The sequence below is a fragment of the Euprymna scolopes genome, chromosome 39, assembly GCF_053919585.1.
Source record: "Euprymna scolopes isolate OS-2025 chromosome 39, ASM5391958v1, whole genome shotgun sequence".
NCBI lineage: Eukaryota > Metazoa > Mollusca > Cephalopoda > Sepiida > Sepiolidae > Euprymna > Euprymna scolopes.
This window is the reverse complement of record NC_136520.1, coordinates 30,406,576-30,431,581: the sequence shown is the minus strand read 5'-3', so window position 1 is coordinate 30,431,581 and position 25,006 is coordinate 30,406,576. Positions and strand designations below refer to the sequence as shown.

Below are 25,006 nucleotides of genomic sequence, written 5' to 3'. Positions count from 1 at the left end.
TGGTGAATTAAAAAAATGCAACCTGGATGTAATGACACTTTAGAAGGAAGATATGCAATAAAATTCTGTTTTAAAATTGGAAAAAATACCACAGAAACGTATGGAATGCTTAAGAATACTTTTGACCATCTTGCATGAATTGAGCTTCAGTTTTTGAGTGACATAAGAGATTCAAGGAAGGCAGAGAGTCTGTGAGAGATGATGACAGGTGTGGGAGGAGTAAGGAAGTCAGAACACCGGAGTTGATTGACCAAAGCAAGACTTTCATGGATAAGGGCCGTCATATGTCTATAGAGACAATAAATGCACAGTTTGATGTCAGTGTGGGAACTGTACACACAATTATTCGCAAGGAACCTAAGATGCGGAAGATTTGTGTGAATGCACCAGTCCACAACTCTATCCTTGTCACAGACTATTGGACCAAGATGGGAATCAAGACAGTTCCTTACTCTCCCTATAGTCCAGACTTTGCTCCCTGTGACTTTTGGTTATTCCCAAAGCTCAAGGAAAACCTAAAAGATTCGTTATGAGACGATTGAGGAGATGAAAGCGACTGTGATGAGGCTCACACAAGAGGATTCTGTGGTGCCTTCCAGAAGTTGTTGGAACGATACAACAAGTGCATTGCAGCCGGAGGAGATTATTTTGAAGGGGAGGAGAGTTCCTATTTACAATGTCTCCCCACAGGACAGAGTTAGACGTTTTTTTAATGTGGAGAAAAGGAACAAAAATAAAAATTGTCTCAGTCGTGGAGAATTTCTCCTCCACTGACAGAGAACAAGAAATTGAAGTGCAGCATCTGAAAAACAGATACTACATTTTGATCTTGACCCGGAGGCCAAGTAGTTCAAAGGGGAGGAGAGTTTCATGTGTGAACTATCAATAAAAATGCTCATACGAGAAAAGTCTGGAAATTTATTGAAAGCACCTCGTATTTTGCACTTTTGATGTCAGAAACGAGTTTTCCATTCACATATTTTGGCAAGAGAGAAATGAACTCGTTCTAAATTTTAGGTGACATGTGCTTGGAGTCTGACACGATTTTCTCTTAATATTACATTATAGTGAGAGAACAATTCAACAAGTTCCAAGAAGTTACCTTTGTTTAATGATGACGCATCCTCATGATGTCCCCTAAATGACAGGTTCTGTCACGTAATGAAAAATATCACATCTAAAATCCTGTGAAAAATGTCTTTGAACTTGTTTTTTGCTTTCTCTATCAGAGATATATGTGCTGCATCGATAGTTGTTTCCATCTGGAGTCCTAAAACCAGTATTTTCTATTTCTCCAAGCACAAGAGATGATACATTGATTTTATTTTTGTGTTCAGCAATTTCTAGATGTAGCTGCCTCCAGCTTTCGCAACCAGTGACGAAAGTAGACGTTTCAGTAGCTTTGTCATCTTTGGCAAACAACCAATAACAAAAGCAGTACAATTTTCCGTTACGCAACGATTACACCATCAACGAACGTAGCACCCTGTCGCCATTTAACAATTAATAATAGAACCAAGCTGCAGAGAGTTTCCGCAATTCACCTTTAACCTTTGCACACGGCCTTTTGGCTGACTTGAAAGGTCGTTGCTTATTCTGGAATGGCACGTTGATCCTTTTGATATCAGTTCTGACACTATCCGGCACAAGAATTTACCACGACCTGTTGTTGAATATTGACAATTTACTGGTGGTGCTGGCGGCCAAATTTTCAAACTCTTCTTCAGGTTGAGTTACGATTGATGCATCATATTGTTTTTCAATGTCAGTTTGTTCATTGTCGCAGTCTCTTGGTTACTCGCTATCATTTGGACTTGAATTTTTTTTTTTTTTTAATTGTTGTTCATGCGGCGTTCCTTCGGCGTCAATAGAACCAGAACTGTTAATAGTTTCTATTTTTTGTATCCACGTTAGCAAATACTATTTCATCGCATTTAGTGCTGCAATCTGCATCTTTTACCTTTTTTGGCTTGGCGTTGCTGATAGCCACTGGGGCGTTTCTGACGTTTCATTGTTATCGAGCTTCCAATTATGAAAATAAATTAAAAGTAAGCTGCAATTGCAAAAATCTGAATTCGAAATGGTCATGCAACAGAAGAAAAAAAAATGATATACATTTAAACAGAATTAACAAATTGATAATTTAATCATCGTTGGGCCTTAAATCTAAGTAGAAAAGAGCGTTCAGATTTTTTATTTATCGAAATTTTGATTTTCATTCAACATCTCTATGATAATTATAACGAATTAATGATGGAGTTACTTTTGATAAGAAAAAAACATGTTTCTTTATAACACTACCCCAGGCTTTAGAAAATTAATTTTTTCTTCAGACTTAATCCCTCGCTTGGCATCATGTAATTACATAATAATATGATGAATAAAATTTCTACTTTCAGACAAATAATAAAGAATAAATAAAAAATACATCCCATCAAAACCGAAGGTGATGCAAAACAAAAAAAGGGGAAGTAAACCACTTCACTTCCTAGGAAGCGAAAATTAAATACAAATAAGCAACGTTTCCAAACTGTTTATATCGCTAATAAAAAATAACTGCAAGATTGGTTGGTTGGTTGTTTTTGTTTTACGGCATATCAACCCTTTCCAGGTTATTAAATGCCCAAGCTAGTGATTTTGAAGAACGATTTTTAGTAGTATATATTTTATTTTTATTTTTTTTAAGTAGGTTTCTATTTAACTCATAGTTAGGATCCTAACAGGTACTACCACTCCGGGTCAGAGTGGACCTGGGAGCAATGGCAATTAAAGGGTGGCTCCACACTCCGCAAAGCCCGCAAGCTGGGGCCTCACCATCGGATATAGTTTAAGGTCATATCCAGGACCATAACAACAAGAGATCTTTTATATATATATATATATATATATATATATATATATATATATATATATATATATATATATATATATATATATATATGCACTGTTGATCAAAAATTTAAGACCACTTAAAAATCTTGAAAAAAAACCTTTTTTTTAAGGATAGATTTTAAACTCTTCCGACTTAAGGTTACTAATACTACAATCTAAAAGGTTATGGAAACAAAAAGGTACATTCCAAAAATTTTATTTAAAAATGTGCATTTTTATTAAATTAGGCTTTTTACACATGATCAAAATTATAAGACCAAGGGTATAAATTGTTAGATTTATGGTAATTCTAATGTTTTTAGTTCAGTTAGAAATTAGCAATCACTGTGTAAAGGTCTTACCATGCCTAAACCAAGAAAACTAACCGAAGCTGAGCGCTCTTGAATTCTAGGATTCCATAAGCAACGTTTGTCACAGCGAGCGATAGCAGCTAAGGTAAATCGCAGTAAAACTGTTATTTGCAACTTTCTAAAGAAACTGAGAATTATGGAAAAGCAAAATCCTTTGGTAGCCCCCCCCCCCCCCGCAAATTTCTCCTGCATTGAATCAGACGGGTTGTTATGAATGACAGAGGATTTCATTTTTTTTCCATCATATTTTCCCTTTTGGCAATGGTTTCACCCATTGTGTGTGTGTGTGTGTATATATATATATATATATATATATATATATATATATATATATATATATATATATATATGTGTGTGTGTCATATATATGTATATATATATATGTATATATATATGTATATATATTTATATATATATATATGTATATATATATGTGTGTATATATATATATATATATATATATATATATATATATATATATATATATATATATATATATATATATATATATATATATTGATCATTAAAAGAAAGGTTAGGGAGATCGGGATACTTTTAAGTGCGCCGCTTAATCTGAATATATATATATATATATATATATATATATATATATATATATATATATATATATATATATATAGTGTGCCTGACTTAAAAGTAGCCTAATCTCTAATCTTTCACTAATTTTTTGCAGATTAAGCGACCCACTTAAAAGTAGCCCGATCTCCCTTTCTTTTAATGATCAACTTACTCCACAAGACAAAATGCAATTCTTTTTCCAACAAGATGGCGCTACTTGCCATACGTCTCACAGACCACTAACACGAGTTCATGACATGTTTACAGAAGAGAGAACAATAAGCAAAGGGTTATGGCCACCACGTTCCCCGGACATTTCATCATGTGATTTTTATCTTCCAGAAACTTTAAAACAAAAAGTTTATACAAATAATCCTCACAATCTTGACCAACTAAAGGAGAACATTACTAGGTGTGTCAGAATTTTTTAGGAATTTTTGACACCCTTAACACAAAACTGTGAATAAAATATACAAAACTCGTAATTTCTCCCTTTAAAGTGGTTTGTTTAATTTCTTTATGGAATATACTTCCAAAATAAACTATTAAAGTTTTTTGAAAAATAATAGAAACATTATTTTTTATTTTTTAAAAAGCAGTATTTACAAAGTGCCTGTGTGCGCTCATGCAGCAATCTTTTTACGTAATAAAATGAATTGAATTTTACGAGCTAAATTTTTTTCAATTTTTTCAATTTAAAAATCTATCAAAATTTTTTTATTGGTTCAATTTTTACACTATTTGCAGATTTAATGTGAAGTTTTATGCTCTTTTCAATAAACCGAATATAATATTCTAAACAAACTTTTTTTTAAAATTCACCCCCCATTTTGAAATGTCTATTAAAATGAAAATAATTTTCTCACCTCAGATTTATATGTCACAAATTGAAGATAAAAGATCAATAAATAAAATAATCTAATTTAAAAAAAAAAGAAGTTTTGTGCAAATTTACCTGTAAAGTGAAAAGTTCAAAACCTTTTATTTTTAAAAACCACGTTGATTTTTTTTAAGTGAAACCTCACATTTTCAAAATTTTGTCCTGAAAAGATTGAATACCTACAACAATTTTTTCTGCTTCATTCAATGTTTTTTTTTTAGATTTAAAAAAAATCACTCCATAAAGAAGAAATAAAATATATTAAATCAAAAACTCATGTATTTCTTTAAGAGAATAAAAAAAAATGGAAAATCGGTCGAGTGGAAATTCTTTTAATGGCAAAAAATGATAAGTGAAATGCGATCATTTTTCAAGTTACGATGGCCAATATTTACTAACTTTTGTTTACAGCCAGCAATAGAAAAGGAGATTAATTCTGGCGTTTGAGGCCACCGAAGTTCTCAACTCGAATAAAACGAGGCATTTGTCTCCCGTTTCTTCCAGTTGTGAAACATCTGATTATCGCAGTATTTTTTAATCCTTGTTCAAAAATATTTTATTTAAAAAGGACATGGAATATAAAATATAAATATGGATAAATTCTTAACAATGAAGAATGGAAGTACCCATTGATTAGTATTTTTTTATAGGTAAGTGATTTTTTGGAATTTATATATATATATATATATTATATTCGAAGTAAGTTAAAATTCGTTGATTTTCTTGAAATCTTTTTTTAAAAAAACGATTTAAAAAAATAAATATTGCCTATTTTGCTATTAAACCTGTTATTATTTTAAAATTTGGTCTTTGCTCCTTTTATTGAAAAAAAAATAGGGTTTGAATTACATTTTTCAAGTATTTTTAAGCTTCGAAAGATAGTAAGTCTAATTATTCAAGTTTTTATCACTCATTTTTAATAGCGATTTTCTGACACTGCTAAAACATTACCAATGCCATCAGGAGAATCACCAGAGAAGAGCTCCAGGCAGCATCTGCAAACATTGTTAAACGTGTCCAGAAATGCATAGATGTCCACGGGGAGTACTTCCAGCATATTTTATAGCACTAACACTACAGATACTTTGATTTAAACAATAAAAGAATGTTCCTCCTCTGTACTTTTGTGGGCTATTTTTAAGTGGGCCATTTTATGTGTGTGTGTATATATATATATATATATATGTATGTATGTATATGTATGTATGCGTATATATATATATGTATGTGTATAAATATATATATATAAAGTGAGAATGTGTGTGTGTGAGGACACTTCTCAACCCATATACTCAACAAATTTTTGATCTACAGATTTGAAATTTGGTATATAGGATATTCACTAGAACTATTTTCTGTATAGATACAATGTTTTGTCCCTGACCTTAATGACTGCCTATAAATACGAAATTGTTTCTCTTTACCTCCAAGACGACTGCCTATGTCTAACCTGCATGCTAAATAGGGGAAAAGAAGGAAAAACATTTTTTTTTTCTCCCAAGCTAAAACATTACTTGAAACTCTAAATCCTAATGAAACTCTATTGTATTCTATAAGTTAATAACCCGTCCCTTGAAAGCTAACAATTTGTTCCCCCCCTCTAGCTGCCACTAAAACTCTACATTACACATGCCTTTGTAGTGGAATCCTTAGCCTCCAGCTCCTAACCTTCACATGCTAACCGCCTAGCAGTCATCACTAAACATCTATACATTTCTATCTCTATGACATGCATTAGAGTTCATTCTTATCCAGTTTGGTACTTACCAGATGCAAAGCGATCTTCATTACATAACAATGCCTCTTCCTAGATGGTTTTGCAACGATTAATACAAAACCAAATCTGATACTCTTTGTTATGCAAAACGCTCGATGACTCTTAAATGAGAACTGAAATTATCTCCGTTCAATAGTAGAAACACACTAACACAACTTCTATCTATTCACATCTACTGAAAACTTGCCCAAATATCTATTTACTTAATTATACATACAGAATACGCCATGACTTAAAATGTACCTCCAGTTATACCCGTACTGAACTGCACCTACATTAACCCTCCTGTAATCTAAAATATACAGTGACTGGGCAAAATTCTTAGCTCAATTCCTAATACCTACTCACACTATAACGTTATCCTGTACCTAAACTAACATATAAATTTTAAAAAAATGTAATAATCTAAAGGTAAAAGTCTTAATCCACACTAATGCCTTTCTAACAAGCCTGCTCACATAGTTGCTTCCACTGCATGAGTTTTTTTTGCTCCTTAGTAACAATGAAATAGCAATGTCCCTAAATCATTTGAGGAGTGTAACTATTCATTAGATATATAACCTCTACAAACTAACCCTGTAACATTAACTAACCACGCGGGGTCACAGAAATACCTGGATTAGGACCCAGATGCGGAGCAAACCCTTTCAGGGCTGATGGACCCAGTAGATCTTCCCAAATCACCCGTCTAGGAGAAGGAAAACTCTGAAACTAAACCTAAGGGGAGGGAGGCCTCTCCAGTCTTGGATGAGAACCTTCCTAGAGTTGGTGACTCAAACAAATTACCGGTCTGCAAACCTAAACTTCTTAAGGAGTAGATAGGCTCTGTCTATCGCCCGGCTTCCATACTCCTTCTTTGCATATTAGTCAGGCGCAGAAACACTATCACAGTAATTCGACAAAACACTTAGTGGTAGATCTTGTTTCTTGTCTAGGGTAATGAACGCCGTTTTCCCCACTCCTGACACATCCCACCCCTCAAAACTGGGCACTTGGGAGTACTTGAGTACCACACATGCCTGTGCAATTAGATTGGGTTGACCTTCTTCTGATGGGTTGAGGGTACCGGATTGACAGTTCCTGGCTGCTGTTTCCGACTGGTAGTACAGGACCCTAACTCTTTGGTAGCGCTTAGAGTAGCTGCTCCATCAATAGTTGTATAATATCAGGATGTTTGTAGTGCCATGTCATGCATGGAAAGGGACCCTGCACTCATCTCCGATGGGCTTTCCCAAGTCACAGTTCTAGTTAAAGAAAGGTCAGCTGATGGTCTACTTGTGTTGCATGTCTGATACCCTGCATAACCTCTTGTTCAGCTCCCCCTTACCTAACTGAAACTCTTTAAAAACATGATGACAGTACAATAAAAAAAATAAGCTTAAACCAGGCCTAGGGATAAACAAATCCAACTTGCCTCCTCCCTTGAGGCTTGCATTCACTAACATCCGTGGGATTAGAACTAATTTAGCTGATGTTGAAGCATTTCTCCTAACAAATACCCCGGATATCTTAGCACTAAGCAAGACTAACCTACACTCCTCCATCCTCTCTACTTTAACATGCCTGGCTATCTCCCACTCTGCCGTAAGGACTCTGACAGACATATGCACAAACTTGGAGTCTACATTCGTAACACCTTCCCCTTGACTAGAGAAACAAATCTAGAATCGGACGATCAAGCCTTTATGTGCTTTAGACTAAATGTGCAACATAACATTAGCTACTTTTATTTTCTCTACCACTCTCCCTCGACCCAGGACTGCACCATAATAAACAAAGTTTCTGACAGCATAGACACAGCACTCTCCCTCGACACTAGTGCACAAGTACATGTATTTGGTGACTTTAATGTTCACCACAAAAACTGGCTTAGATTCTCTACTTACACAGATGCAGCAGGCAGCACAACACATAGTTTCGCTATATCTCACTCCCTATCACAAATGGTTACATTTTCAACCATTTCCCTGACCAGCAAGAACAACACGCATCACTTCTAGATCTGTTTCTGACATCAGTTCCCGAGGATTGTATAACAAACGGTGACAGCCCACTCGGGAACGCTGATCATGTAGTGATAATGGTCGAAATCGCCCTAAACTCTAGACCCAAAACTGAAGAGCCAGTGCTCAAAACAACGAAATATAAAAAGGCTGACTAGGAATCCATCAGAGATCTTATCAGAGATGTCCCATGGGGAAATATTTTTTCTCTTCCTGCTGAACAGTGCGCAAATGAGACCACTGAATTGTTCAAAACAGCAATTGAAGCACATGTCCCCATGCGGAAATTTTATAGCAAGCCCCACTCTCACCAATGGTTTACTTCTACTTGCTCAACTGCCATTGCTCAAAGGCAACATGCATACCGCAGATTTAACCGACATAAGTCCAGTTCAAACAGACAGAAGTATGTAGAAGCTAGAAGTAACGTTAAGAAAGAAATAGCGACAGCTAAGAGAGAATATACTGAAACCACTAAAAAACGCATCGAAGTACAAAAATTAGGAACTCGTGACTTCTGGAAAATCTACAAGAGTGTAGTAAATAATGGGCAATCAACAATTCCCCCACTAACCAACAATCACGAGGTTGTTTGCTCAGCAACCGACAAGGCTAATATGCTTGCCAGCCGGTTTGCCTCAAACTCCACACTGGACCCTTCCAACCACCCCTTGCCTGATTTTCCTTTGCGGACAGACGCCACGCTAGACGATCTAAAAATCATCTCTACTCAGGTGCATGCTATCATAAAAAACCTTGACACTTCAAAAGCATGTGGACCTGATCTCATCCCAGCTGTGCTATTAAAAAAGTGCTCAGCCGAAGTAGCTCCAGTTCTCTCCAAACTCTACAACAAATGCCTTAATGAATCTTGCTTTCCGGGCTGTTGGAAAACTGCTACTGTGGTACCAGTATTCAAGAATTCTGGCGAAAGAACTGACCCATTAAATTATCGCCCCATTAGCCTCCTCCCACTTTTCGCCAAAATATTAGAGACCATAATTAACCATGCTCTAGTCCATCACCTTACAGATGCTAAACTTCTGACTGACAAACAATATGGATTTAGACAAGCCCGTTCCACAGCAGACATCCTCACTGTAATCTCTGAACATATATACCATTCACTGGACAAAGCAGGGGAGGGCAAAGCGATAGCTCTAGATATATCTAAGGCTTTTCACAGGGTATGGCATGAGGGTCTCCTCAGGAAAATTAGATCATACAGTATCACTGGTAGAATACTTAACATAATTAAATCCTTCTTAGATAAGAGAAAATTCCAGGTTGTCCTCGACGGTTGTACATCTAAACAATATGATATAAATGCAGGAGTGCCATAGAGGTCTATCCTTGGACCTCTATTGTTCCTAATATTCATTAATGACCTCCCTGACAAAACTGCCTCTGAGATAGGTATATATGCTGATGACACCATACTCTATAACAGGCATGACAGGAAAACAAATGAACACATAACTAAAGAAATGGCAAAAACACTAGAGGATGACCTCCAATCTGTAGTGAGATGGGAACAAAAATGAATGGTCATAATAAATGCTGCCAAGACTAAACTGGTTTCCTTCAATAATTACAAGAAACCTTCTCTGCCACCAATAGCAATGGCCAGTGACTCTTTATCTGAGAGTACATCTTTCAAACTGCTTGGCCTAACGGTCATAGGAAACATAAGTTGGAACAACTACATTGAAAGCATTGCCAGGGCCGCTGCAAAGAAGGTAGGCTCTCTCTACCGTGCTGGAAAACTACTAACACCCGAAAGTATCCTGTACCTCTATAAGGCCACCATTCGCCCATGTATGGAGTATTGCTGTCACATTTGGGCTGATGCATCTGCTACTAGTCTCTCACTCCTAGACAAGATTCAAAAGAGAGTCGCCAATCTGATAGGCCCTGAACTGGCATCTAAGCTTCAGCCTCTGTCTCATCGACGAAAAGTTGCATCCCTCTGCCTGTTCTACAAGTATTTTAATAGTGAATGCTCTGGCAAACTGCAGACACTTGTGCCCCCACGACATAGACACCCTCGACAAACCTGACAGACAGCTAAATCCCACCCCCACACAGTAGAGATCTCTAGATGTAAAAGATGTCTCTACTTCAGTAGTTTCTTCCCCAGAACCGCTAGACTCTGGAATTCCATTCCAGGTCCCTGCTTCCCCAACAGTACTGACATGCAGAAGTTCAAGTGTAACGTAAACCGACATCTTGCTGCCCAAATCCCAACATAGTGCCCCAGTAGTTGTTGCCCTTGATAGTAGCCCCCTACACTAAAGTGGCAATGTGCCTTGTTTGGGGTGAAAATGTAATTAAAAAAAAAGAAAAAAAGCTGTAAAACTTTTTAATCGGTTTTCACCCCCCCCCCCCCAAAAAAAAAGTGTTGCTAAGAGATCAAAATTGAAAAACTCGTATGTGGAAGTCATCGGATTTTTATCTGTTTATTTGTCAACTGTTTCACGAATGCACATGTGCGAATAGGTCACATGACAAATTCCTTATGTTAAAAATAAATAGGTTTGAAAACACTTTTTAAAGTTCGTGTCAAGCTGGCCTAATGGTTATCATACTTGACTCACTGTCTTTAGATTTTGGTTTCGATCTCAGCTTGAGTATTTTTTTTTTTTTTTTTACTTACAAGAAGTGAACTGCTTAGAAAAAACAATACTCGCATGCTCATTTCTCAGTTTCCTTCGTTTTTTTTTTATTTCACTTGATTTTCTTAAAGGAATTTAACATTATGTTTGATACTGGTCAACACAGGTACATCTACTAGTGTGTGTGTGTGTATATATATATATATATATATATATATATATATATATATATATATACATATATATAACATTATACCTGTATTTGGCTTTATTAATGTTAAATTTCTCTATATTCTCATAGCAGTTGACGATGGCCAAGAGGTAATGTTCCTTGCTAATTGAGTTAAAGATGGCTTCTTGATGGGGTTTGAATCCTCCGACCAGTGGTATTCGTCACTTCCTGTACCGATGATTGTGAAAACATGAGATACTAATATCTGTAGATTTAAAAGATAATTATTTATAATTTATAATTATTTATAATTTGTAATTATTTTGCCCTTTAAGAAAAGTAAATTCTGAAAAGTTGACCACTGCTTGGTAAATAAAAGGTGATCAACTGGCCTCGTGCAGTTTGACTTGCTGCCTGCTATCTTGCTCTTGTTTGTTGCTGGCTCTCAACATTTTGAACCGAAAGAGAGCTGTCGTACAAAGCTAAAACTCTGTAATAACATCTTTGTACAGATACTCCCTCAAACATTTGTCTAATTAAAAAGTCCTGTGGCGATGGAAAAGTTGTGAAGTATGTAGGCCTGACAGGCTGGAAGCATGTAATAACTGATCTGCACATAGGCGACAAAAGGCCTATCCTAACATCGATTTTCTCAATAATACTTAGGCAGTTGTGTGCTTGGTGGGGCTTTTTGTGACTAAGCAGCCTTTTCAGGAAAGCACTGCTCACCCAAGAATTTGCACCCTAAACAAAGCTGCCTTTGACCTGCTTGTTAACAACCTGCATCTGATGGCTGTCCATATTAACAGGAACAGAAGATATTATGCTAAACGACACCCGCTCCAACTCTGTTGCTGGAATGTGAGAACACTTATTGACAATGGTAAAAGACTAGAATGGAAGACTGCAATTTTGTGCTAAGGAATTGCAAAGATACAATGTAAACATTGCTGCACTCTCTGAGACACGTTTCACAAGTGTGGATCAACAACTACTCCTGGAAAAGGATGGGAAAACCTTGCTGAAAACCGCAGATGAAATTATGCATCGATGGCATGAACACTTTATTGATCTTTTTCACAACCCATCCAATGTTGATGTTGCTGAAATAGAAAATGTCTGGAACTTGATGCTGAACTGACTCTTGTGGAAACAGTTGACGGCATAAAACAGATAAACTCGAACAAAGCTTCTGAGCTGAATGGCATTCCTGTTGAGCTACTGAAACATGGTGGTGTCAATGTATAGTCCACTCTTTGATACTGTCGGTATGGCAGGGTGACCCGGTTGCCTAAGAATGCCATCCTGGTTATGTTGTGCAAAAGAAAGGGTGCAAGATCTGATTGTGAAAATTATCGAGGTATTTTGCTGCTAACTGCAGTTGGAAAGGTATTTGCACGGCTCTTACTGAACCAATTGAAGAAGTATATCTGTCCTGATATCCTTCCAGAATCCCAGTCTGGTTTTAGAGGTGGACTAGGAACCATGGATATGGTGTTTTCTGCTAGACAGCTTTTGAAAAAATGTATTGAGCAGAATATGCCTCTTTGCCAGGTGTTTGTGGACTTAACCAAGGTATTTGACACAGTCAACCGTGAGGCTCTCTGGAAAGTGCTGGAAAAATTTAGCTGTACACCTGCTTTTACAGAAAAGTTCAAGCAACTTCATCATAGTATGAACGGTTGTGTCAGCTTCAATGGTCGGTTTTCGGAAGAATTCCCCATTGATAATGGTGTGAAACAGGGTGATATAGCTACATTGTTTTCACTCTATTTGACTGCTGTGCTCTGATATCGTTTCCACAATTGCGATATGGGTGTTTATATTGGATTCCGAACAACTGGAAAGGTGTTCAACCTCAGAAGATTCCAAGCCAAAACATTTGTTAGTAATGGACTTGTTAGGGAGCTGTTGTATGGTGATGATGCTGACCTGGTGACACACTCCCCAGTAGATATGCAACTAGTGATGGATCTTTTCACGAATGCTTGTACCTGCTTCGGACTGACAGTTAGCATTAAGAAAACTAAAGTCATGTACACTGCTGCTCCTGATGATCTGTATGTGAAACCTGATATCTTCGTCTGTGGAAAGCACCTTAAAGTTGTAAAAAATTTTGTCTATCTTGGTAGTACCTTATCAAATGATGGCACTCTTGATGCAGAAATAAGACAGAATCAACAAGGCATTAGACGCATTTGGAAGGTTACAAGATAGAGTCTGGTCTGACGGTGATCTAACTCTGACAACTAAAAGGTCAGTATATCCTACATGTATAGTACCTTTATAACTCTGAAACCTTATACTGTTTATGGACCTTATACTGGTCACATATAGAACTGCTCGAGAGGTTTCATCACATTCTTGAACCAGTATTGCTACCATTATTATTAAGAACCAGATGCGTCGGGCAGGTCATTTTTTCCGGCTTGATGACTATCGACCCCAAAACAGTTGTTCTATGGTGAGCTCCTTCTTGGCAAAAGACCCCAGTAGAAGTCCAAAAAACGTTTTCGTGATAGTAGCAAGGAGAGTCTGGTGAGCTTTCATGTTCCTGTTGATAGTTGGGAGTTCCTAGCGCATGATTGCAAGCAGTGGAAGGCACTGATATGCAGGAGTGCAGACACTTTGAAGCAGCCAAGATAGACCGAGAGAAGCTCCAGAGAGCATGTAGAAAACGCTAAACCTTGCTGCCCAGTCATGGAGGACCTTGTGATCTGTGAGGTGTGTGATCGGGTTCTGTTGTCTAAGGTAGGTTTTGTTAATCACATGAAAGCTCACAATGATACAGGTTCTGTTGCTGTTAGTTTCATCCAAATCAATGAACGTTTTCAGTGTCATGTCTGCTTGAGGGTGTGCAAGTCACTGGCAGGACTGAAAAGTCATCTTCGGGCACATGGACTTTCAGTGACTGAAGGGAGTGGCACTCGTCTGACAAGACATCGCAATCATCACATGATTGGTATGTATGTTTGTATGTCTTGCAAAAACTTTTGACAGAGGTGACAGATTTTCATGTGATCAGTATCGTTTTGAAGCCCGACCCTTCGGGCTACGAATATTGAAAAATTGGCCAAAAACATTAATTCCGTTATCCTAAACTCGACAGTTTTGTACAAGGAGGGGTCGATTTTTTTTGCTAACATTTTAGCAAGTCATCGTCACTGTTAGATTGACTTCGGTTAATTTGAACGCTTTTGACTTCTGGCCGCGTCATGGAGACATCGGCTAAGACGTCAGATTTTCTTTTACTTTCTTTTACACCTTCATGGCACGGGTTTGAGCCTGCCTGCCTACTACCACTTTTTTCTTTTTTTTGCTCAATACACACTTCCAAACACCCGCAAAACGCTGGGCACCCAGACTGGTATACAAATAAATGACAAAAGTCTATATTCCAAATTTCAGGATGTTGTCCATCTTACCGTTTATTTTTAAGTATGTTGAAATGTTCAATTCTTGACATCATCTGTTTTGTAGCACTGAATCATTAATGTAATAATTATGTAAATTTATTCCACAGTTAACTCTTCAGAAGAAAAAGAACTCGTTAACTTAATAAAGGAAATAAACAAAGGAATATAGGCATGATTACAAAATCCGAAAATCAGAAGTGAAGTTACAATTGGGTTTTCTTTTAGTTACGCCATATTCCTTTATTTTCTTTTAAAGTTAATGAGTTCCTTTTCTTCTGATGAATTAAGTGTGGAATAAATTAAAAAATTGACATAATAATTACATGAATGATTCAGTGCCACGAAACAGGTACTGTCAAGAATTTAATATTTCAACATGCTTAAAAAAATAAACAGTAAGATGGACAACAGCTTGAAATTTGGAATATAGACTTTTTTAATTATATGTATATATATATATATATATATATATATATATATATATACTAGCAAAAGTACCCGTCGTTGACTGGGTTCAAAAACAGCCTACAGAAAATGGACTCTGATTTATGAAAGTATGATAGATTATGAAAAGGAAGGGTTGTGAATTTGGGTTGAATTTTGGGGTATCAAAACCAAAGCAAAATATGATGAAAGTAAAAATAAAATAGATAAACCCCATAATTCATTATACCATACCTGTTCACACTGAAACACTTATCACAATATTCTGTGGATCTATATTAAAAAACCTTTTTAAACTTTGTGGCATATTTCCATTCTATGGAGGTCAGGTGCGAACGAACACCCCATAATTTTATTATACCATATTTCTTCAAACTGAAACATAATTATCAAAGTATACTTACGCAGATAGATATGAAGAGTCTTCATTAAAGTTTGTGCCTATTTCCATTCTATGGAGGCCATGCGCGAACGCAGACCCCACAATTTTATTATACCATCCCTATTTAAGTTAAAACATACTTATCAAAGTATTCTTATATACATCTATATCAAAAACTCTTGTAAATGTTTTTTTTTTTTTTAATTTGTAATTTTTTTATTTCCATACTTTGTGGAACAGACGCGAACGCAGACCCCACAATTTTAATGAACCCCCGTTCTGCTAGATCAAACATACCCATTTCTGTGTCTCGATACATCTTCTATCATTATATGTAATCAGTTTTTTAAAATAGTCAACCATATAGGAGCCTATTCGTGACCACACACACACGCGCGCGCGCACACACACATTCAGGTTTATATATATATATATATATATATATATATATATATATATATATATATTTATATATATACTAATCTAACAGTTCACAGTAGTAGTGACGTGATCAGTTGTAAAGAAAAAAACGGTGATGCATCGGATTTTGTGTTGCTTTTGTCTGGTTGAAGGAAGTAAAATTTGAACTATTCTGAGTCATCGTAGAAGACACTTGAAAGTAAAGACAGAGAATGACATGCACACGGACGCACACATGCACACGCACACACAGATATATAGACACTCAGAGACACTATTCGTGTTCCGGGAGTGAGAAGAGAGTTAACAACAACAACAACAACAACAACATCTTCAGAAACAAAGAACAATTGTCTTTATTAAGTGTCCAACCATCTTTAGCAATAGCGTTAAGGAGGAGGCGAAGGACTAAAGGATAAAAATAACACCTCATTCATATCAAAACTCTCTCTCTCTCTCTCTCTCTCTCTCTCTCTCTCTCTCTCTCTCTCTCACACACACACACACACTATTCCTCTTCTTCTTATATATAAGAAGCAAGACTCGTGTCCCGGTATTTCCCGAGGGAAATAGAAAATACTGATTTTAATCAAAAAATAAATATAATAAACTCGCTTGACTCCCAGCGTTTCCGGTCGTACAATACGCTTAAACATGGATATTTCAATTTATGCATATTGCATATGTATTATTATAGAATCAATTCTCTATTGAATATTATAGAAATAATATTATAAGGAATAATTTGGCCGGTGGACTAATTCACTAAAAAAGTAATAATGATAATGTCGTTCATGAAATACCGTCTGTGTTTGTTTACAATATATCATCAGTTGATATTTGGGTATGATGATCTCAAAAATAGTTTTCCTTCTCTTATAGATACAAAAGAAGAATTTTTACAGGAGAATATTTTACGTTACACCAGCCAAGGTTACACCGGTGTAACATAAAATATTCCTCTGTGTAAAGTATTTTTTATCTATAAGAGAAGAAAGACTATTTTTAAGGTAGGAGTTTTTCGATTTTCAACGCTTATCGGATGAATTTCTGTACAAAACATATTTAAGAACACTACCAGAAATACAAATTACCTTTGTGTGAAATTTGCAACAGATGGGCTCAGCCGTTTCGGAACCTATGAGGAAGGAACTTACACACACACATGCACACACGCTCACACACACACTCATACTCACTCACACACACACAGACACTCACACATTCACTCACATACACACTCACTCACTCACTCATACACTCGCATACACACACATATTTACACACACACACACATATACTAACACAGACATTTACACACACACACTCACTCACTAAAACACACACTCACACACACACTCACACATTCACACACGTACACACCCACACACACTCATTCACACACACTCACACACTCACTAACACACACACACACACATACACACTTATAGACATACACACACAAAATGACTTTTTATATAACTAGCATTTCAGCCCGGCGTTGCCTAGGTGTTTGGAGGTGTGTGTTGAGCAAAAAAAAAAAGTGAAAAAAGCGACCCCTCCCTGTAGAAAAGTGCCCAGTTGAGGGTGAAGAGATTAATGTTTTTAGCAATTTTTCGAGATGTGTCGTCTGAAGGGTCAAGCTTCAAAACGATACTGATCTTGTGAAAATTCATCGCTTCTGTCGAAAGTTTTAGGAAGACATGAAAACATACATGCATTTATATATTGGTAGCTCAAATTTTCAACACAAACCGATTAAAAAGCTTGCCCTATCTCTGAATACCCTTTATGTAAAATTTCAAATGTTTAGACCAAAAATTGAGACATTTGGTAGAGACCGTAGAGGTCAATTTTTTTTAAACTTTGTCCCCTTTTATGACCCCTTAACATTTATTGTTTTGTGCTCAAATCAAGTTATTAAGTTAGATCCATGTCCAAGGAACCTATATCTAAAATTTCAAATGTTTAGACCCAAAATTGTCAGAGGAGTTTGGTAGAGTCCTCAAAGGTCAAATCGTTGAACTTTGACCCCTTAACAGTCAAATTTCTGGCCGAGAACCGATCACAAAGATTTTTCCAAGTCTCAGTACCCTGTATATCAAATTTCGAGTCTGTTCGAGTTATTGCGTAGGGAAATGTACACAGGCACACAGGCACACAGACACGTTCACTTGTATAGATATATAGATAGATAGATAATAGACATAGTAGAAAGAAATGTCAGAAAAAAAGGACTATTAATTGTTAATAATTTCAATAAATATTAATATTTTTTGCAAATATTAGTGTTTTGTGCCGGAAGTGATGATTACTGCTGGCTGTGGGGCTGTTGCTACTCTTTCTCTACTCTATTGTTGTTTTCATGGTTCTAGTTCACCCCCAGGTTTATAGAAATATCATTATTTTAATCTTTTTTTTTTTTTACATAGTGGTCACCACTTATCAAGGCCCGGAGGCCACTCAGAGATAAGGGTTATTGCATGTACAGTAATCAATGGGATAGTATCGTAGTAATCGTTAGTATTAGAGATTTGATAAAGTGTCTTACTTAAGGGGGCGGTTTATCAGGAATTTGTTTATGTTGGACTTGAAGACATTCAAGTTGTAGTCAGGTGGAAAACAGGCAAACGGAAGAGAGTTCCACAGGTGTGCACTTCTAAGTAAGAAGCTTTTTTCATGGAATCTACGTTTTGATTTAGGAACAAATAAAGAGTGGGGAAAATTATTGACAGTGGTTTCAGCTAGACGGGTGTTTATCACGAAAGATTGGCAAGGTGGAACCAGAGATTGGAGCTCAGACAAGTACTTGCTATGGAAATAGCGATAAAACAAAGACAGGCTTGCAACGTCTCTTCTGTGGGAGAGAGGTTGCAGGGAAGAGAAAAGGGCATTCCCACTAAGCCACGAAGTTTATTTTGTACTCTGTCAAGGCAGGATAGGCTGTTTTTAGCAGCTCCTGCCCAGATGTGGCAGCAGTACTCCATTCTTGGATGTATTTTGCTTTTATATAGATACAGAATTGCATCAGCAGTGAGATATCTACTGGAGTGGTAGAAGGATCCTACCATTTTCCCAGGGACTTTGGCAACAAACTTGATGTACGTGTTCTATTTCAGATCAGGAGTAAAGGTCAAGCCCAGAATCTTGTCAAAACATGGAGCCTCCCCAAGACGAGAGCCATTGATTTCAATTGATGCCAGATGGGGATAAGAATATTGATGATGTAAAGATAGGAGCTTGGTTTTAGATACATTAAAAGTAACCAGCCACCTCTTCCCCCACTGTACCACACGCTCAAGGTCAGAGGAGAGAGAATCAGAGAGAACTTTGTCATTTACAGCCTTTGATGTGTTGCCATAGATGGTCGTGTTATCAGCATAGATGTCAACGAATGATTTAAGTATGTGTGTAGGGAGATCATTGATGTAGATCAGGAAGAGAGTTGGGCCCAGGATGGACCCCTGAGGGACTCCAGCATTAATACTGTGGACCTCTGGTTTCTGCCCAGCAACCACTACTCTTATGAGCTAATCAGAGAGAAATGATTTAATAATTAAGAAAACATTTCCAGTTATACCGTAGCTGGAAACCTTGTGAAAGAGGCTTTTATGCCATGCCTTATCGAAGGCCTTTGATATGTCAAGAGCAATTGCCGTAGAAAGGAAGCCTTTGTCAAGAGATTCACTAATCCTATGAGATATAACCGTTAGCACATCTGCGATAGATCTAGCAGAATGGAAACCATATTGCATGCCACTAAGAAGGTTGTTTCTGCTTCCCTATTAAATATGGATTCCAGCAGCTTACTCATGACACAAAGGAGACTTATTGGTCTGTACTGAGAGGGAGATGACTTTTCACCTGAATTAGGGCATACTGATGAGGTTTTCCAGGGTGTTGGGAAGTACTTCTCCTTAAGGCAACGCTTAAACAGTTTTGTAAGTATGGGGGCAAGTTCTGGTTGAGGCTTTTTCAACACTATAATTGGAATGCCAGCGGGGCCAGTTGCTTTACTGGAATCAAGGTTCTTGATTAGCTTGGCGACCTCACGCACAGATATTTGTATGTTGCATAGCGTGTTGTCTGTTATAGGAGGAAATACGCATAGGGTAGAATTAGCTGCAAAGTTCTTGGCAAATAGCTTGGCCTTGTCTGATGCTGACGAGATGACCTCAGGTCCATTGATGATGGTTGGGATAGAATGCACAGTTCTGTTCAGGATCCTGCTTGCTATTTGCCAAAACTGGTGGGAACCAAACCGCTGATCAGCTACTTTGGATTTAACGGACTGAGCATATAGCTCTCTTGCATTTTTTATTACTCTTTTACAGTGGTTGCTGGCAGTCCTGAAAGCAGCTTTAGTCTCAGTACATCTATTATGTTGATAGCTATGGAAAAGTGATTTCTGTGCGCGATAACAGCAGTACATTCTGGGGAGAAAAGGGGGCATATAATCTTCGAAAGGGGCATAAAAATGGTGCAAAACTGTGATTAATTTTACTTATCCTGAGATATATTTTCTTCTAGTTAGCTTCTTTCCAAAAAAAAAAAAACAGAAAAGTTGGAAACGGCCATGATTTAGTAATTTGAGGGGGGGGGGGGGAACAAAAAAAAAACAGCAGCTATAAGATTAATAATTATCACTCCTTATCGAAAAAAAAAAAAGTTTGTCAAAATGTATGAGAGTTACTTCCCTTGATTATTCCCTCTTCAAGCAAACATTTCTAAACACGTGTTTGGTTAAAATCTGAAAGGCGATCATTTAAATACAATCATGGTAAGCAAAGCAAATATATATCTTTATTATTATTATCATTATTATTATTATTATTATTATTTGATAAAATTATAATTTTTCTGAGCTCAGTTTTAAAGATAAATTTAAAAAAAATGTTTATGCTTGAATGTTCTAAGTGAAGACAAAGTGTTGTTTTCTTTTTTAGTACATATATAATTGAAGTTAAGTACTTTGAAAGGATTCGTAAATCTATATTTTAAGGTGACAGAAAATAGTTGAAAGAAAATAAAATTACAAAATAACTTCTCGTGTCTACGTGACCTACGCATTATTATTTTGGGCACATGTGCATGTATGTTACTGCGCTGTAGAACCCCATTCTGAACACGTGGGAAAGGGTGTTTGTATTCAGCACTTCCACCTAACAATTTAATAAACAAAAATATCGTAAAAAATGAATTTAACTTGAAAATACAGCGCTTCAAATTTCGGAAATCGTAAAACTGAATTTTACATGTAAACAATGGTATTTACTTATTCCTCGTGTTTTTAAGATGATTATATCCAAAAGTTACGAAAATCAATAAGATATAGAATTATTTATTAAAGAAATAATATAGAATTTGTTGAAAACGATCGTAAGACACAGGAGAGTTCAAAAGGTAATTTTCCGTTTCGATTTAAACAACATGGCCGCAATTTTTCACCTGCTAACACGATTTAAGTTGTTCTTTTAATAATTCAGTAATATTCAGGTAATTTTGACTGCATAATTTGGAAGCCACCATTGTAATTTACTAGAATTGACAAAAAAATCAGTAGAAACCATTGTTGTTTTTCTAAAAACTCCATTTAACGACCACAAAATTTCGTCCTAATAGTGTAGAAGCGCCGAAAATACTATTTGTTTTTTGACAACTTTTTGAATCTATGTGTACCGTAATACAAACCCCCTTCGAAAAATTTGTCAAAAAACAAATATATAACAATTCATTTCGAAAAACATGCAGTGTTTACCGATGTGTTGGAAAGTTAAAAAAATGGTGCCCGACTCTCTCTTTGACACGGTAAGTTTGGGAAAAGGAATTAAAAATAAAATACTAGACAAAATACTGTTAAAAACCCACCGAATAGATTTCAGCATATGTCACGGTAACATATATTGAGCCAGTAACATAGACATATATTCCGTAAAAATAACTTAACTTTAAATAAGTTTCTACTCCATGAAATTTCGTAATTTTTGGATGTAGTACTGTTTTCGACATATAATATTGTTTTTGGTTCTGGCTTAGTTTAATCAAAACATTAAAAAAATGAAAATATTGAAGAAAAAAATTATATTGTACGTACTCGTTATGGAATAAAGTTTTCATACAAAAAAATCACCTTATTTGATCAAGTAGATTTTTTTTTTTTTTTACAGAGGAAAATCAAATTTAATGAGATCGATCGTGTTGCTGCAGCCATCTTGTTTATTTTGTGGATGAGGATGGGACGCCATGGGAGATAACTTCAATCACCGCTCAAAGTTTGACAAAATTTGATGAGATTATTTTGAAACATGGGCAGAAAAAATACCTAGATAAATAGTTCAGTTTTTTTTTTTTAACTTCTTTTATGTCCTTTTTTATGCCTCATTAAGAATACAAAAAAATAACTTAATTTGATCTAGTAGTTTTTTTTTTAATCAAATTTAATGAGATCGATCGTGTTGCGTGTTGATCGTGTTGCGGTTGCGGCCATCTTGCCCATTTCCTGAACGAGGAGGGGGTACCTTCAAACGAAAAAGTGATTAACAAAGACAAAATGAAAAAAAGGATTAAAAAACGGGCAAAGAAAAAACTTTGTAAAATAAGTGAAAAAAAAAATGAAATATTTATCTAGGTATTTTTTCTGTCCATGTTTCAAAATAAACTCGTCAAATTTTTTACAAACTTTGAGCGGTGACTGGAGTTATCTCCCATGGCGTCCCTCCTCATCTGCAAAATAAACAAGATGGCCTCATTAAAGTTTGATTTTCCTCTGTAAAAAAAAACAATTTAATCAAATTAAGTGATCTTTTTTAATGATAACTTTATTCCATAACAAGTGCGTACAATATAATTTGTTTTTCAATATTTTCATTTTTAATGTCTTAAACTAAACAAGTACTTTGTTTTTGCTTAAAACAACATATTTTTCAAAAATCGATCTGTCGACTCTATCTTAACAAGCATCGCACTTTTTTTTTTTTTGTTTTTAATCGATTATTTATTGAAATAAAAAATATAGAAGCATAAAATAAAACGAAAATGTTAAAACCCTATTTTAAAAAAATGGCATTTATTTAAACAAAAACGGAAAAGTCTTTTATGATGTATGTACTCGTTACGGAACGAATATGTCATATTCCAAAAATTATGTAAATTGATCAAGTAGTTTTGTTTTTTTTTATTAAAAAAATAGCGATTTTAATACTAGACTGTATTCATTATAAGATTGATTTTTATCTCAATATTTGTTTTCACATGAAATACGGTGGTTTAAAAGATCGCTCATGTTTTTATTCATATTGGATGTCTGCGAAGGAAAGCCGTCAAAGAATTTCAGTACTTAGGAAGATTTCCAAATCTTGACATATCGTGCGTTTAAATGTAATATGAACAGACATCTTGCTGCTCAACTCCCCATAGCCTCCTGTTAAACATGATCCCAAATAGTAGCTCTTTACATTCCAAATGGCAATATGCCATGTTTGAGAGTGGAAAATAAATAAATAAAAAGAGAAAGCGAAATGCTAACAATATGCTCTCTCGATAGCCTACATCTCAAAAGTAAAATTTCCTGATATGGCTGTTGTAAAATCAAAGTCCCTCAACATGACACCTCGTATCACTTCCACCACAGTGGTTCAACTGATAACTAATCTTCATGAAGGTCCTGGATATGACCTTAAACTATATCCAGTGGTGAGGCCCCAGCTTGCGGGCTTTGTGGAGTTTGGAGCCACCCTTTAATTACCATTGCTCCCAGGTCCACTCTGACCCGGAGTGGTAGTACCTGTTTGGGTCCCAACTATAGGTTAAATAGAAACCGACTTGAAAACAACAAAAATATTCTATTAAAAAATTTTTTCTTCAAAATCTTTGAATTCGGCATTAAATAACCTGAAAAGGGTTGATATGCTGTAAAACAAAATCAACCAATCTAATCTTCATGGAGTTTGCTTTCTGCTTAGTGATCACTCCAATGCATTGCTCCTTGTCTAAGAATCAATCTCCCAATCTGGCCTGTATCAGGTTCGATTTTCAATGTCATTATCATTGCCATCTACGCTTCAACTATTAACGCGGATGATCAAGATAAAGATTATTTCTATGATAACTTGCAGGTTACTGTTGACTTATAGGTTCAAATACCTTGGTTCCATAATCATTGTAACCGACTAAGGGAAAGGAGATATCCACAATTGCATCAACAACGTTCACCTTGTCTTTCCCGTTTATGGTCCTGGCAGAAACTTAGCCTGAGAATAAAAATCAGGATCTACTAAGCTTTGGTCTGCACCATCCTCCTGTACCGCTGTGAAACGTGTGGCTAACGAGAGTCTCTGATCAACGCAAACTGTAGTGTTTGACCATCAGCGTCTGCACTACATCCTCCGGGTTTGTTAGCAGCAATTCCTCTCAAACGCTGTGGTCCACACACACTGCAAAACCTCCTCATTCACCCAATCTTTTCTCAGGAGGTGTCTCTGATGGTTTGGCCTTATCCGTCGCTGATGATCAGGCGATTTCATGGACTCTGCTCCAACACAGGGCTGGGAGAAACGTCGTGGCAGACAGCTGAAGACCTGGATCAAGACAGTGAAACAAGATGCTGGACTGATTCTGGGTCCTCACCTCTGCGGTTTATGTTGTTGGAACTGCAAATGGCTCACATGGCATTGAATTATCTGGCTTAGTTGGCCTCAAGTCAAGATCCAGTCAAACAAACAGGTTGAGCCAGCTCCACCAATCCATGGTGATAGCCAAGCCAAGTACAAGTACTGTTGACTGCGTGCCCTCAAATAATCTAATTATTGTAGATGATTGGAACGTCTGCACGGGCACATGCAATATCATTAACCTTCATATTTTCAGACAGTTTGCGATAGGAGATCAATCTGCACTCATGGTGAAAGACTTGTTAACTTTGCTGCTGCAAACCAAATGACCACATCCAGCACACATTTTCAACATCTCCAGTGGTATTAATATTGTGAGGTTACCGTTTACATTTGACATTTATAAAAAAGAAAATATGTTTTACTTTTCACTTTTAGATATTATGGGTTCTGAAACAAATTGTCTA

General features: G+C 36.2%; 1 protein-coding gene across 2 annotated transcripts in view; it reads left to right on the top strand.

The window, feature by feature from the left end:
- The window catches only part of LOC145263698 (U3 small nucleolar ribonucleoprotein IMP4-like), a 278,515-nt gene that overhangs the window by 228,640 nt on the left and 24,869 nt on the right, over positions 1-25,006 (top strand). Inside the window, exon 1 of one of the 2 annotated variants that reach the window (XM_080120648.1) lies at positions 20,603-20,710. The exons of the other annotated variant lie outside the window; for it this stretch is intronic. Within the exon in view, the coding sequence (XP_079976774.1) occupies positions 20,708-20,710 (3 nt within the window). The 5' untranslated portion in view covers positions 20,603-20,707. Of the gene's footprint in view, positions 1-20,602; positions 20,711-25,006 lie in introns of those variants that run through there. 2 annotated transcript variants of the gene reach the window in all.